Raw genomic sequence first — 14,190 nt, forward strand, 5'->3', positions numbered from 1 at the left:
GAGAATCAGGTGGTAGGCCATGCATCCAAGTTTTTCAACAAGACGGCAATGTTTTGCTTTCCGTGCATGACTTTTGACTTTACATTCAAAAAATTAATCTGTTAATTTTAATAGAAAGTCTGTTATCTGAGTGATGCTAGAATGTTATTATAACATAATACTGTGTTATATTCAACATAATATCCTGTTAGTTAAATAGAATTTTTATGTTGAATTAATAGAATATGTGTGTTATTTATTTATTTATTTGATTGGTGTTTTATGCCATACTCAAGAATGTTTTACTTATACAACGGCGACCAGAATTATGGTGGGAGGAAATGGGCAGAACCTGGGGAAAACCCACGACCATGCGCAGGTTGCTGCAGACCTTCCCAATTACAGCTGGAGAGGAAGCCAGCATCAGCTGGACTTGAACTCACAGCGACCCCATTGGTGAGAGGCTCCTGGGTCATTACGCTGCGCTAGCGCTCTAACCAACTGAGCCACGGAGGCCCCCTAATATGTGTGTTATATTAACAGAATAATCTTTTACAATAGCAGAATACATTTTAGCATCACACAGACTTTCTGTTAAAATTAGCAAATTAACTTTTTGAGGGTATGTTAAATCTTTTAAAATTGCGACCATTTGGCCTACGAAATTTCCATGAGGAAAGGTCCATTGGAATGTGTAAAACTTTAACTAGTGCTTTGGCGAATCGGGTCTAAGCTGAATTCACCATTGTTAGCCTGCAATGAATAACAATACGAGAAGAACATAATTTACAGACACCTATACTGGTGTAGCTGACAGGTGACACCTATACTGGTGTAGCTGACAGGTGACACCTATACTGGTGTAGCTGACAGGTGACACCTATACTGGTGTAGCTGACAGGTGACACCTATACTGGTGTAGCCGAGAGTTCACATGAAGTTTACTCCATTCAGTGTGAGCGATGTTACAAAGAAGCGATGTTATGAAAAATGTACACGGTACAAAAGAATTGTGGGAAAATAATTTGTGGTCTCCAAATCACGATCATGCAACTAATTACACATTTAGTCTAGAAAGCATCGGGCTTCACATGTCGTTTTATGCATGTTGGCACCTTGCAAAGGCTTGCACCAGTGATCCATGGACTAGCCATACTGGTGTAGCGCCTTTCTGTTTCACTAAAAATATAGCATTATAATTTGAAAAAGTAGACTTTTGAAATATAAACCAAACGATAAAACTAATTTCTCAATCACCGGCATCCACACTTGGGCGTGTTGCTTATGTATGTTGGGTCGTTGTGGAAAGGAAATAATTAAAAATGCAGTAAAAAAAACATTAAAAACATTTTGGTCAAAGTTAAGTGTATCAAACAGAAATAAAGGATTGATTTTTGAGTCGTCCCCATACAGTGGGCGCAATTGTTTTCCTAGCAAATGTAGTTTACAGCATTAATCATTCAACATTTCTTATTTTGACCAGAATGCATTGCGACGTAATCATCCCAATTACAGTCATACATTTGACCTATCCACATACTTGTTAAACACATTTGACCTATCCACATACTTGTTAAACACATTTGACCTATCCACATACTTGTTAAACACCATTCAAACCACTACACTTAATCCTCACTGCCATCGTTGATGTATGTTGTATTGTGTGATGGCAAATTACAGATAACCATAAAACAAGCTTGGCATGTCTTCCTCAGACAAAGTAATCACCAAATATGGTCAAATGTATCTGGTTGGACGTTTGCAAGTATTCCTACAAGGGTATTCAAAATTTTGAAAGTGTCCCACTAGTGGTGTGCCAGTCTGACGGGGGATTTTTTAGATGGTTTGAAAGTTGCAAAAATGGCCCAGCAAATGGTATGTACATAGTAGGTAGGGTTTTACTCAGTCTAAATGAACAGAACTATGGGCAGATTAAAGCCAGCAGAGTAAAACAGCAACCAATGCATCTTGCTGGATGTCCGACATGAATTAAAACCACAGCCAAACCAGTGGGAACTGGATTGAAACCCACAGCCTCATCAGGTAAAAGGCTACTGGTCTTCCAACAGTTACTATTGGTCTTCAGGTTTTGTGAGCAAGTGAGACATCCAGGAAGATCTCCATTGCAACCATCATATCCGAAACCTTGCCAGAGACGACAACACAGACATTGGAAAAAGGCTATGTATTGATCTGTCAAGAGCAGCTCATACTCCTCCTTTTTGTGGGTTGTCAGTTATCCAAGTAGATCTCCCTTGGAATCACCAAACTTGAAACCTTAACAGTGACGGAACAACGCCATTGCAAATGGAAACCATCAAAAAACTCTTTCACCTTTTTTTATTCAACTATTTGATTGTTATGTAATGCCATACCGTAGAATATTTCACCGATGGCCGTCCATATTATGAGTGAAGGAAACCAGAGTGCCCTAGGTAAACCATCAACCTTTTGCAAGTCACTGCCAAACTTTCCCAGGAGTTACTTACAGGCATTCGCACCCTATATTGTTGGAAGGCAGTTGTTCTTGGGTGAATGTTAGACTCTGCAAACAGTTGCTAGAAGTGTCACTTGGTGTCAGCAAAGTCTTTGCATAGTGATACATGTAGCTGTAAACCTGCACCTCATGGGTTCTGGCAATAAAAAAGCAAGCACCTCAACTACAGCCTGCTCTCTAACATAACAGCACAAAGTCACTAATCAGACAATAAAAACTGACTTTGGACACCAGTTGTTTCCCAATTTATCCAGGATTAATAGTGTGCTTGTTATGGCAGCTGAAATTTTGGTCAGAGGCTTAAAAACGTCTTTCTCTAGAGAGGACCTTATGGAAACCAGAAGATTTTAGTACACCTCTCCTTTCAACTTTATAATTTGGTGAAACAAAAGCAAGAGCAGTTGACAAGAAGAAACCTGTGAGTATATTTCTTCTGTAAGTAACAAGTCTTGCAACAGATGTGTGTTCAAACGTAATAAAAGCTTTGTATTAAAACAACATTACAACAGTCAGATATAGTGAAGGTTGCAAAAACATTAAGACAATTATAACAATATGCAATCATTAAACTTGTTCATGTGGTTGTTGAAATTAATATTATTTTCATTTTTCATACATAGCTTGTACTACCAAAGAACTAGATGCGACAAGAGTTATCCCCCCTTGGCTTATCTCGACAAAAGCGTCATATAGAGTCCACCTTCAATCAAATGGAAGTATTGCCTTAAAAATTTTGCACATTAAGCCTTCCACAGTCAATCACTGAGTTTTTTTTTTACTTTCATTATGCTACATCTCCCTAATCATAACCCCATTCATTTAGAAACAATAACAGTACAATTCACAACCTTCATACAAAATCTAACGGCTCATCTCAGATCACAAATTGTAACAGTACAGGTAGCTGGAGTGAAAGCTTTGGCAATAGGAATGTAGACCACAGAACAGACAGAAGAGTTTACATACCATTACAAATGAGAAAAGTCTGACAAATACATGCTTTTGAAATAAAATATGGAATGGCATTATGGAAAAAAAAAACCCACAGATATCATTACAGGTCATAAAAATTGCCTTTGTGCTAAATACATTCCTGGAAATACATATTGTGAAAATACGTCATTTTTATTTTTACAATTTGGCTGGAACTTCAAAGCACCATCACAGTTAAGGCAGATGCACATGAAGACATGGTAACACCAGCTAGTTGGCGCTTGTGTGCTTGGTGGGGTAGATGAGTAAGTAATGGAGTCTCACTGAAGTCAAATCTAGTTCCTGCCCCAATATGCTGACTTGTCAACCACATCAGCAGAAGTAACCCCTATTCCCAGCCTTTCAGATGTTCATTCAATCAAACTCTTGCTTCTGTATTTTGGGAAGCCAGCTCCCCAGAGTGAAGTTGACTCTATTTCAGCCATATGTGTTTGGAAACGACAGCTCAAACTGGTACTATCAGTTGATCTTACCATTCAAGCACGGCTGAGGTTGGAAGCAGGAGGGGAATCCACACATCTAGTTCCAACTTCAGTAAAAATTTGAAATATGACTTTAGATATTAGCATGAAGGAGGCATGGCTTGATCTGACTTCAGAGAGACTAGTTATGGAGGTATAGTGTTTACATTGATTGTCTCTCTCCAGAATGTCATGATATTAAAATTACTGTGTCAACCTTTAAAGTGACTTGAGTCTTGTAGTAATACCGATACATAATATTAGTGAAGATAAAAACTAAAGCAGAAACCTGTAAAGGGCCTCCCCATATCAGGACATATTGGTTCATTGTCACATGAAGCTTGAGAAAACTCCATGAAATCTGAAAAACATGGCTGATTCCAAGAGTTGACTATTGGCAAAACATAAAACAATTTAGAGGAACGAATTTTTCACCTCCTTACTTTGGCAGTACAGAAATTACATGATTAACAGTCTGACAAAATACTAGTCATGACTGAGACTGGAATTTTAATTTAACAAGTTTAATGTTCCCTGTGCAATCAAAGTGAGCCCAGTTCATGCTGATTTTCTCTCCAGTCATACATGTACATGGAAGGTCTTCCAGCAACCTGTAGATGCTAGTGGGTTTCCACTGAGCTTTGCCAGCTTCCTTCCTACCATATTACTGGCTGCTGTTGTATAAGTGAAATATCCTTGAGTACTGTGTAAAACACCAGTCAAATCAATTCAAGTTCAATGGTATCAGACATGGAGGATTTGGCAACAACAGAATGTCACACATGATTTTCTATACCAAACTTGAGATATTTAAAACTATCACAATTAAGACAATTAAAATAATCAATTCTTGTTAAGTTTGTAAATTATTTGTACATCAGATAAAAGTTTCCCACCGAGACTTCAGACTACTCTTATTACATATACATGTATGTAACAATGTTATCTATGCAGGGGAGGTAACTCACGATGATAACACTGCTGGCAAAATATGGCATATCTTGTCTTGATGAACAGTCTCAAGAAGGTTTGGTTGGGAAGATTTATAAAAGAAAAAAAAAGGAGAAAACATGAAAATGTATTTATGGTTAACTGACTGGCAAGAGCTATATGCATGATGACATCAAAAGTGTTATGAGATGTGGAGGAATGAAGGAGGGTGGGGCTTGATGTCAGACCCACACTCCATCAGGGTGTTCACTGGTGGTCACTGTGGAACTGAAGTCTTGTGGACTGGGCTTACGTGTCGCTGGAGGCCGATGCAGCTGTTTAAACAAGGCAGATTCCCCTGGAACACAAAATAAAACACATCAGTACAAAGAGAAAACCAAGCTGATCACTCAAAAAGTCTAATGACATAAAACTGAAGCCGCAAGTGACTATAGCTGCAAACATTGTGTGAAAGAATTTTCGCACAGTTTACAACTTCACTAGCATTAGGTTAACAAACTTGTAGAAATATGTATATCTGTATCTACATGTACATCAATATGTTTTCTTTTTTTCATTCACATAATGATTAGGACATAAATTCAAAATTGTTGTTCTAATACTTGCAACCAAGCAACACAACATGCGAGAGGCTGTTCATTGTACATTTTGCGGCATATGTACCTACAGAAAAACAAGTACATTCGTAGAGTGCCTTGAATAAAACACCAATCTTTGCAAAGTCACTGGTAAACATTCTCATCTGTGACGTACAAACCTGAAGGTCAAAGCCACTGGTAAACATTCTCATCTGTGACGTACAAACCCGCAGGTCAAAGTCACTGGTAAACATTCTCATGTGTGACGTACAAACCCGCAGGTCAAAGTCACTGGTAAACATTCTCATGTGTGACGTACAAACCCGCAGGTCAAAGTCACTGGTAAACATTCTCATGTGTGACGTACAAACCCGCAGGTCAAAGTCACTGGTAAACATTCTCCGCGTCCTTGGGTAACATTCTCTACCTACTGAAGCATTATCCCACCCTCATACATGTATGAACATATTCTTTTCAATATCCTTGAACACTACAACTTAAATTAAAAAATGTGGCTGTACATACACCTAAAAGATAAATTCTGTATTTTATCTAGTTTAGTACATTAAAATGCACCTTCAGAAGCACATCTTTTGATAAGAAATTAACCAAATTTCACAACAAAATGACTAAGTGGCCCTACATGTACACAGCATGTATAAGGTGGATGAATCAATTCAAATCAAGCAAAATATGTCACTTGAAAAATCTTTAATTCCATGTGATATGCAGTAATATAAAATAGCAAGTTTATAATGTGCAAGTGTTAAGTATCTACCATGACCTACCTTCCTCCAGATGGTTGGGTGTTTCTGGCGGTGTTATCACAAACTGCTGTAGATTGGCTTCCTTCAAGCTACTCTCTAACTCAGCAACCTGCAACTTTTTCTCCAAAATTGCCGCGTCTAGGTCCTTCACTTCTTTGGTTAACTCCTCTAGTGTCGCATGACCCTTTTCAATCTCAGTCTGTTTTTCGCTGATCTTTTTCTGAACATCAGCTACTTCCTGCTTAACTCGCAGTTCAACCTCAGCCTCTTTTTTCTCCCTTTCCGAAATGTCCTTCTTCTCACACTCAATGTCTTCAATAATACTTTCTCTTTTTCTGACCATTTCCACAATCTGTTGTTGACAGTTTGTGATCTGTGTCCGTAAGGCGTCCATCTCTGCCTTGAGGCTATGTTCTGCCTGTACCTGAGCCTCGAGCTGGTCCTGCCAGCGCTGAGATACCAGGTCCTCCAGCTCCTGCTCACACACACCTGTCCTTCCCTCCCAGCTCAAGATTTCACCCTCCAACTGACGCAAACGCTCCTCCTCAGCATGACCCTTCTCCTCCAACTGCTTGATTTCTGTCAATAAAAAACAACATAAATTTGAGAAAAGTGGCACTATTCACTGTAATCTGAGCACTTAAATTGTACACATACACAAACATTTATATGAATTTATCTGAATGCTTATTTATTTACTTGATTGGTGTTTTACATCGTACTCAAGAGCATTTCACTCATACGACTGCGGCCAGCATTATGGTGGGAGGAAACCGGCCAGAGCCTCGATGAAACTCACGACCATCCACAGGTTGCTGACAAACCTACCCACGTACGGCCGGAGGAGAGGAAACCAGCATGACCTGGACTTGAACTCACAGCGACCATATTACTTGGAGGCTCCTGGGCGATTGCTCCACGCTGGTGTGCTAACCCCCTCGGCCACAGGCTCTCTGTCTGAGATATGATGCAAAAGAAACAAGCATATATGTACATACAGTACCTGCACATGTAGGTATACAAAAAAAAAAAAAACCCTTAGTGTGACTGAGCAATACAAACAAAACTGACAAATTAATGCTCATATCTGCTACTTCATTGGTCATAAGAATTACTCCCACAGTGGGTGTGGCATTGACAAAATGCTTACAAACCTACATATACCATATGTCATTTATTTACTACTTCTGATCTGAGGACAAAAATTGTGTCATTTCTTGGCATGAACGGCTGTGGATGTGAACCACATCATGCTAGGGCATGTGATAATGAATACTATTCTGTTTCCTGTACAATTCAAACATTTAAATGTACTTGGGGCAGAATTTTTACTACATGTATGGAGAACTGTGAGGCCATGTACATTTATTTGATCGGTGTTTTACGCCGTACTCAAGAATATTTCACTCATACGACGGCGGCCAGCATTATGGTGGGTGGAAACTTTGCAGAGCCCGGTGGAAACCCACGACCATCCGCAGGTTGCTGGCAGACCTTCCCACATATGACCGGAGAGGAAGCCAGCATCAGCTGGACTTGAACTCACAGCGACCACATTGGTGAGAGGCTCCTGGATCATTACGCTGCGCTAGCGCTCTAACCAACTGAGCCACGGAGGCCCCCGTCTAAAAGCTCAGAAGAAATTTAGTATTCTACACGTACACTACATGTATATGCAATAGTGTAGCAAAGAGCGTAAAACCAGAGCAGTGACAACAGCATGGTAGTTGTTGTGCTCCTGGGATGTGCTCCTGGGACAGAGTTTTATTCTGAAGGTTCATACAATGTATATACGTATATGATTAAAATGTAGCCATGTGCATGCCCCTAGCACCATGGCTTAAGCAGAATTTTGTGAACTAAAATATGCAGTGATGTCAGTTGCAATTTATTAATGACGTCACTGGTCTACAATTACTCAAAATGCTGTTTTGTTATCACATTAAGTCCACTAGTTTATCCTAATTCATGCAGGAATACAATATAAAAGACTACAGCATAGAAAGTAAAAGCAGACCAGTGATGACAGTTGGTACATGGTCAGACGTAATACCGGTGAAATCTGGCCTCTTGTCCATGTACCTCAGTCAGGGTTTTATTTCTGCCTGTTCCTGTATGTACTTACAAAAAACTATCAACATACATGGCACCTAGCACCATGGCTTATAAAGCAAAATGAAGAAAAAAAAATGCAGTGATGTTTAATAGTTGTAATATTTAGATGTCACTGATCTAGTATTACTCATAATGCTGCATTGTCATCACATTTAATAAACTATTTTGTAAAACAGAACACTGTGAACATCTCAGATAAACATTCTGTTTAATGTCATCCACAACTAAGAAATCCAGAAGGTGTTCCTTTTCTCCACAGTTACATGTATTTAAACACATTGTTATCATATATTTGCAGTCTAGTCACAGTGGCACTGACAGTGAATGCAAGGGAGATAATCACTGGAACTGAAATGACGTGACCCTCAATCTAACCAAAGTTCTAACAATGCAATAGATGTATTCAAAGGCTTAATCTACTACAGGTACATGTATATGTATGGCTGTTCAATGAGACATAGTTGTTCATTTAATACTGTTTATATATATATATATATATATATATATATATATATATATATGTAGTTTTCTTTTTGACTAAAGCACTTACATGTCGGCAGCTCAATTTGCACTTCTCAGTTTGAGCAAATGACAATTAATACATGTACATGTAATTTGTTTCTTGTCACAATATTCTGAAAAACTAGTGGGGACAGCAGAATAATTTCAGTTTTTGATATCATTACTTTGGAAAGATTTGATAATACCCTGTTTCCTCAACCTTTTGACATATGAAAATGCAACTTTCGACTTTAGAGACAAAACAACATTGGTTGGATTTGCTTCTTTCAGGGCTTCACAAAAAGTATACATGTATACAAAAAGTATACCAGTGTACACAGAATCATGCTTTTGGAATATGCTTGAATAAACACCTTGCAAACATTCGAAAAGGTTGAAGAATTATAGTTATCTCACCTTTTGTGACAATTTCTGGCACAAAATGAAATAATAAGTTCCAATGCCGAGGGTACAATGATGAGTGGCCGGTGACGGAGAAAACAAAGAATCAAATGTGATTTGGCCTTATAGTGCATGTGCACGTATGTACAGGATAGCACAACTCAATACATGTGTATACATATATGCTATATGCTGTGACTATTAAGGCACAATGTGGTACAAAATAAATACCCTGTAATCGACATACATGTACATGTAAACACACCTGAAAACATGGCATTCTCTACTGCTCAAATGTACTGTAATTCTTCAACAACTGCACATGTTTGCAAGGTGTTGATTCAGGCAAATTCTGAGGGCATTATTCTGTGTAGATTGATAAAATTATTCTATTTATGAAAGCACGACATTTGCCAATCTAACCAATATAGTTTGTCTCCAAAATCAAATTTAAAACATGCATAAATTGTACTGAAAGTTGCTCTTTCATATTCAAAAAGATTGAGGAATTCGGGTGTACAGTATTTATTTGATTTTTGTCTTACGCTGTACTCAAGAATATTTCACTTATACGATGGCGGCCAGCATTATGGTGGGTGGAAACCGGCCAGAGTCCGGTGGAAACCCACGACCATCCGCAGGTTGCTGACAGACCATCCCACGTACGGCCGGAGAGGAAGCCAGCATGAGCTGGGCTTGAACTCACAGCTACGGCATTGGTGAGAGACTCCTGGGTCATCACGCTGTGCAAGCATGCTAACCAACTGAGCCACGGAGGCCCCCTAGGGTGTACAGTATGTACAGGGCATGTATCTGTATGTATTCCTTCCGACAACTTGCTTAAATCTTACGGACGGTTGGACAGAATCACTCAATGCCACATCATAATACCTGTACAGGTATGACACATCGAGTGATTCTAATACACAAATGTGAATTTTTTGTTGTTTGTGTATGTAAGACCACAGTCTAAGACATGTGACCATTTCGTGCTTAATCAAAAATTTTCATCACCAATGCGAGTGTCAGCAAAGACAACTGAACATAAAATAGGACAGGGTTTACATGTGTACGTACAAAAGAACAACAAACCCGTTTGAGTACACATTAAAGTTGTACAGCCTGATTCAGCCTCACCTGTCTCTATCTTGCTGATCTCAGACTCCTGTACCTGAAGTCTGTCCTGCTGTTCGCTGACCAGCTTCACTAAATTGGAATATTCTTGAGATTCGTCAGATGAGGAGTTGCTGTCTGCCTTAGATGCGTTAGTCACTCGACTCTTAGCAACCCGAGCCTGAGGCGATGCATCAGGAAAGTTCCTATCCAGATCGTACTCCTCGAATTCAGGTAGCGGGCTCGACGACCAGGCTTCCTGAAAGTCTGGAGGGGAATTCTGGGATAGGTAAGTATCCAGACATTTGGGTCCATTACTAGTGGTGGAAGAGGAACTGCGACTGCGAGGTTTGGGTATAGGTCGTCCATTAGAGCGCACCACCTGACTATTACTGGTGGAGTCTGAGTTCACTGTGGTAGACCTATGTGGAGATTTCTGTTGACTGTTGCCATCTAAAGCTGAGAGATGAGACTCTCGTCTGTGATTGGATGAGGGAGCACCAGGCAGTTTATGAGTGGGTGAGCGTGACACTGCTGTAGGTTTGGCAGATTTTGAGAGGGAGAGTGAGGGGTGTGGCACATGAGATGATGATCCTAACTCACTTTCCTCAGAAATGGAGTTTTCGTGAAATACTTCGCGAAACTTTTCCCGCTTTCTAGCAGGGGATGTGAAGGAATTCCCAGAATGAGCACCACTGAATGTAAAAGATCGCTTAATGGAAGAGTCCCCATGGTGAGGCGGAGTGAAATTATGTGTAAAACGATCCTTTTTGTCATGTGAAGGAAGTCTAGTCCTTGATGGCGACTTCAGGCCATCTCTGTCAGTCTGTATCAGCATAAACTGAACATCTGTAGCGTACTCTCCCCACTTGTGTAGCACCTGTAATGGCTGCTCATCAGGTGCCAATGGTCGCTCATTACTCCGCCACTTTTCTATGAGCGTGAATCTGCCTGTGCGGCCAGTGGCATGGGCTAGCGCCAGCACGATATCCTGACAGGTGGTGCTATCAGAAACTCCGCAGATCACCCGCTGTATACCGTCCACCCACACCTTTAGCTCCATGTTGCCCACACAGCACCCTCTAACCCACACAGTGGCAGTAACAAGCCCAAGCTCTTCCTACAGGTAAATCCTGGAGAAGACAGGTGAGAGTTTGGACTGTCATCTCTGTAAGGTGTCTCCCTCCTTAATCAGCTGCTTCCCAGACTGCCCCAACTGAAACATAGCAGACAAGATCCAGTTATAGCTCACATAACACATAGACATCCACATGAAACTAACAGGGCAAGGGTCGTGATGACATTATGAACAGAGCCAGGAAAGAAAACACAAGTTTGGGAGCGATCAGGCCTATTGCATGGCCGCTATATTGACAGTGGTGAGGGATGTTTGACGATGGCTCAAACTCTTACAGGCTGCTCTGTGGTGGCAGGCCAGGTAAATCTGGTCCAGGAGATGGCCCGAGTACACTCGCAGCCGCTGTCGCAGCCGCTGTCGCAGGCGTTGATACAGCTGGCTATAACAGCATTTCTATTGTCTGATGTTTGTCCTACATATGTAGAAGCTGCACATAAGCTGTGTAGTCAGGGTATCAGTGGCCTGTCAATATGACAGCTGTACTCTTACATGAGGGTGTAATATATGGGGACACATTCATCCACTACTGGTATGGCTGCTCAGGTACGTGTTCTCCCAGAAATAACACAGCCATGACTCGAATGATTCCCATTCTGATACTCGCATCTACATGTACCTTGGCTGTTAACACATGAGGACCACACCTCATTTGCACCTTGCGCGGCTTTGGTTATTTAAGGCTTTCAAAGTAAATGTACAATTAAATCTACCCACACTTACATGGTATGAGAGTCTACAGGTATATATGTACACAGTACAGTACAAACAAATACATGAACATGTTGTTCATAAGGCTACATACTGTGGAGTGTTTTTGTATGGATGAACACGGCCATGATTCACACAGTGGATTGTTTCCATATGGATGTACATGCCTACGTTTATATCAAATACATGTACATGTACAGCATTACACTACCTTCTGACCCAGCTGTACACTACATGTGTACATGTACAAGCATTACACAACCTTCTGACCCGGCTGTACACTACCTCCTGACCCAGCTGTACACTACCTCCTGACCCAGCTGTACACTACATGCACATGTACAAGTACTACACTACCCTCTTGGCCCAGCTGTACACTACATGCACATGTACAAGTACTACACTACCTCCTGACCCAGCTGTACACTACATACACATGTAAAAGTACTACACTACCTCCTGACCCAGCTGTACACTACATGCACATGTACAAGTACTACACTACCTCCTGACCCAGCTGTACACTACATGCACATGTAAAAGTACTACACTACCTCCTGACCCAGCTGTACACTACATGCACATGTACAAGTACTACACTACCTCTTGGCCCAGCTGTACACTACATGCACATGTACAAGTACTATACTACCTCCTGGCCCAGCTGTACACTACATGTACAAGCATTACACTACCTCCTGACCCAGCTGTACACTACATGCACATGTACAAGTACTACACTACCTCCTGACCCAGCTGTACACTACACCTACATGTATCCACATAAAGATCACAGTCACTCTATAATACATATACCAGCTACTAGCAATCAGAGGCACTACATACATGTAAGCACTTTTCATGCTGGTACATGTATATTCATATCACATTTAGCATGTACAATATAATCTCATAAGAATAGACTATCTGGTAAAACCACAATAGTTTTTTGCAGCCATCTGTGTACGAAGTACATTTATTGCCTTCAATAAATGTCATAAAGACTGCTGCCCATTGTCGTAACTTTCCATTAAAAATGTGCTTTGTATGGGGAGTATGGAAAAGTGGGGTCCTTGAGTCAGTTGCCCTTCACCAAGGTTACAATAATCTATTGCTACTGGGTGGGTTATACAGTTTATCAACTGTTCTGTTGTTTGATATCATCTTCATTTAAACAAAAAAGAGCTGAGGCATTAATAACTGAAGGTAAAGGTATGCCAGGTGTAACATGACAACTGACTGTGGTTAGTCATGATATTAACAAGTACCAGTTACCTGTAATACCATGCTGTAGATCCCTCTGCTCTCACTGCATGTGCTGCCTTGGTGACTATAACCAGTCGACAATGATTATGAGGCTGTGTGCACAATTTAACATTCGATGAAAATCACTTGTCTTCCACCAATGTGGTGTACATGTATCTTTATGTCACACATGGGAAAGTTTCTAAGAAATTTGCCAAAGGTTGGTGGTCTATGCTGGGCACTTCAACATATTCCAACAATAAAACTGACAGCCAATGTATAGGTGACAAATTTAATGAGTATGGCATTAAACAACAATGAAATAACTAAATGTACTACTGTACAGCAGATTTGCAGACTGACCTGACATTTCCTGGTGAATGAAGAATGAATGAATGATTATGGCTTAACGCTACATGTACATCACTGGTGAAAGAAAACTCACTCCTACTACACGTACATAGATGTACAGTATACCCTGTGCTGTATTAGGCATCAGCCAAACAAAATACTTCATCACACTTCCCAAGACACTATAAACCTTTTCGCTGTTTTCCATAGTTTTGAGTATATGTAACTAATAATATTTTTGACAGACTGGGCCCTCGGGTTAGACAAAGTCTGTTGAGCCATAGAAAAAATCCACGTTTTAATTAGCAGCTCTAGGGTGTTCCTCATGCAAATAGACAAGGTGAATGAACTCTATACTTCATTTCACACTCTGATATATATACAAGCT

At 40.3% G+C, this 14,190-nt stretch overlaps 1 protein-coding gene across 3 annotated transcripts in view; it reads right to left on the minus strand.

Annotated features, from left to right (window-relative positions):
* Positions 1–3,069: 3,069 nt before the first annotated feature.
* Positions 3,070–14,190, minus strand: part of LOC135467630 (ras association domain-containing protein 8-like) — a 38,452-nt gene continuing 27,331 nt past the window's right edge. For all 3 annotated transcript variants that reach the window (XM_064745411.1, XM_064745412.1, XM_064745413.1), the window contains 3 exons: positions 10,385–11,576; positions 6,251–6,808; positions 3,070–5,221 (listed from right to left, as the gene is read on the minus strand). In XM_064745411.1, the coding sequence (XP_064601481.1) occupies positions 5,106–5,221; positions 6,251–6,808; positions 10,385–11,423 (1,713 nt within the window). In that variant the 5' untranslated portion in view covers positions 11,424–11,576 and the 3' untranslated portion in view covers positions 3,070–5,105. The remainder of the gene's footprint in view (positions 5,222–6,250; positions 6,809–10,384; positions 11,577–14,190) is intronic.

The sequence above is a fragment of the Liolophura sinensis genome, chromosome 6 (genome assembly GCF_032854445.1).
Source record: "Liolophura sinensis isolate JHLJ2023 chromosome 6, CUHK_Ljap_v2, whole genome shotgun sequence".
Classification (NCBI taxonomy): domain Eukaryota; kingdom Metazoa; phylum Mollusca; class Polyplacophora; order Chitonida; family Chitonidae; genus Liolophura; species Liolophura sinensis.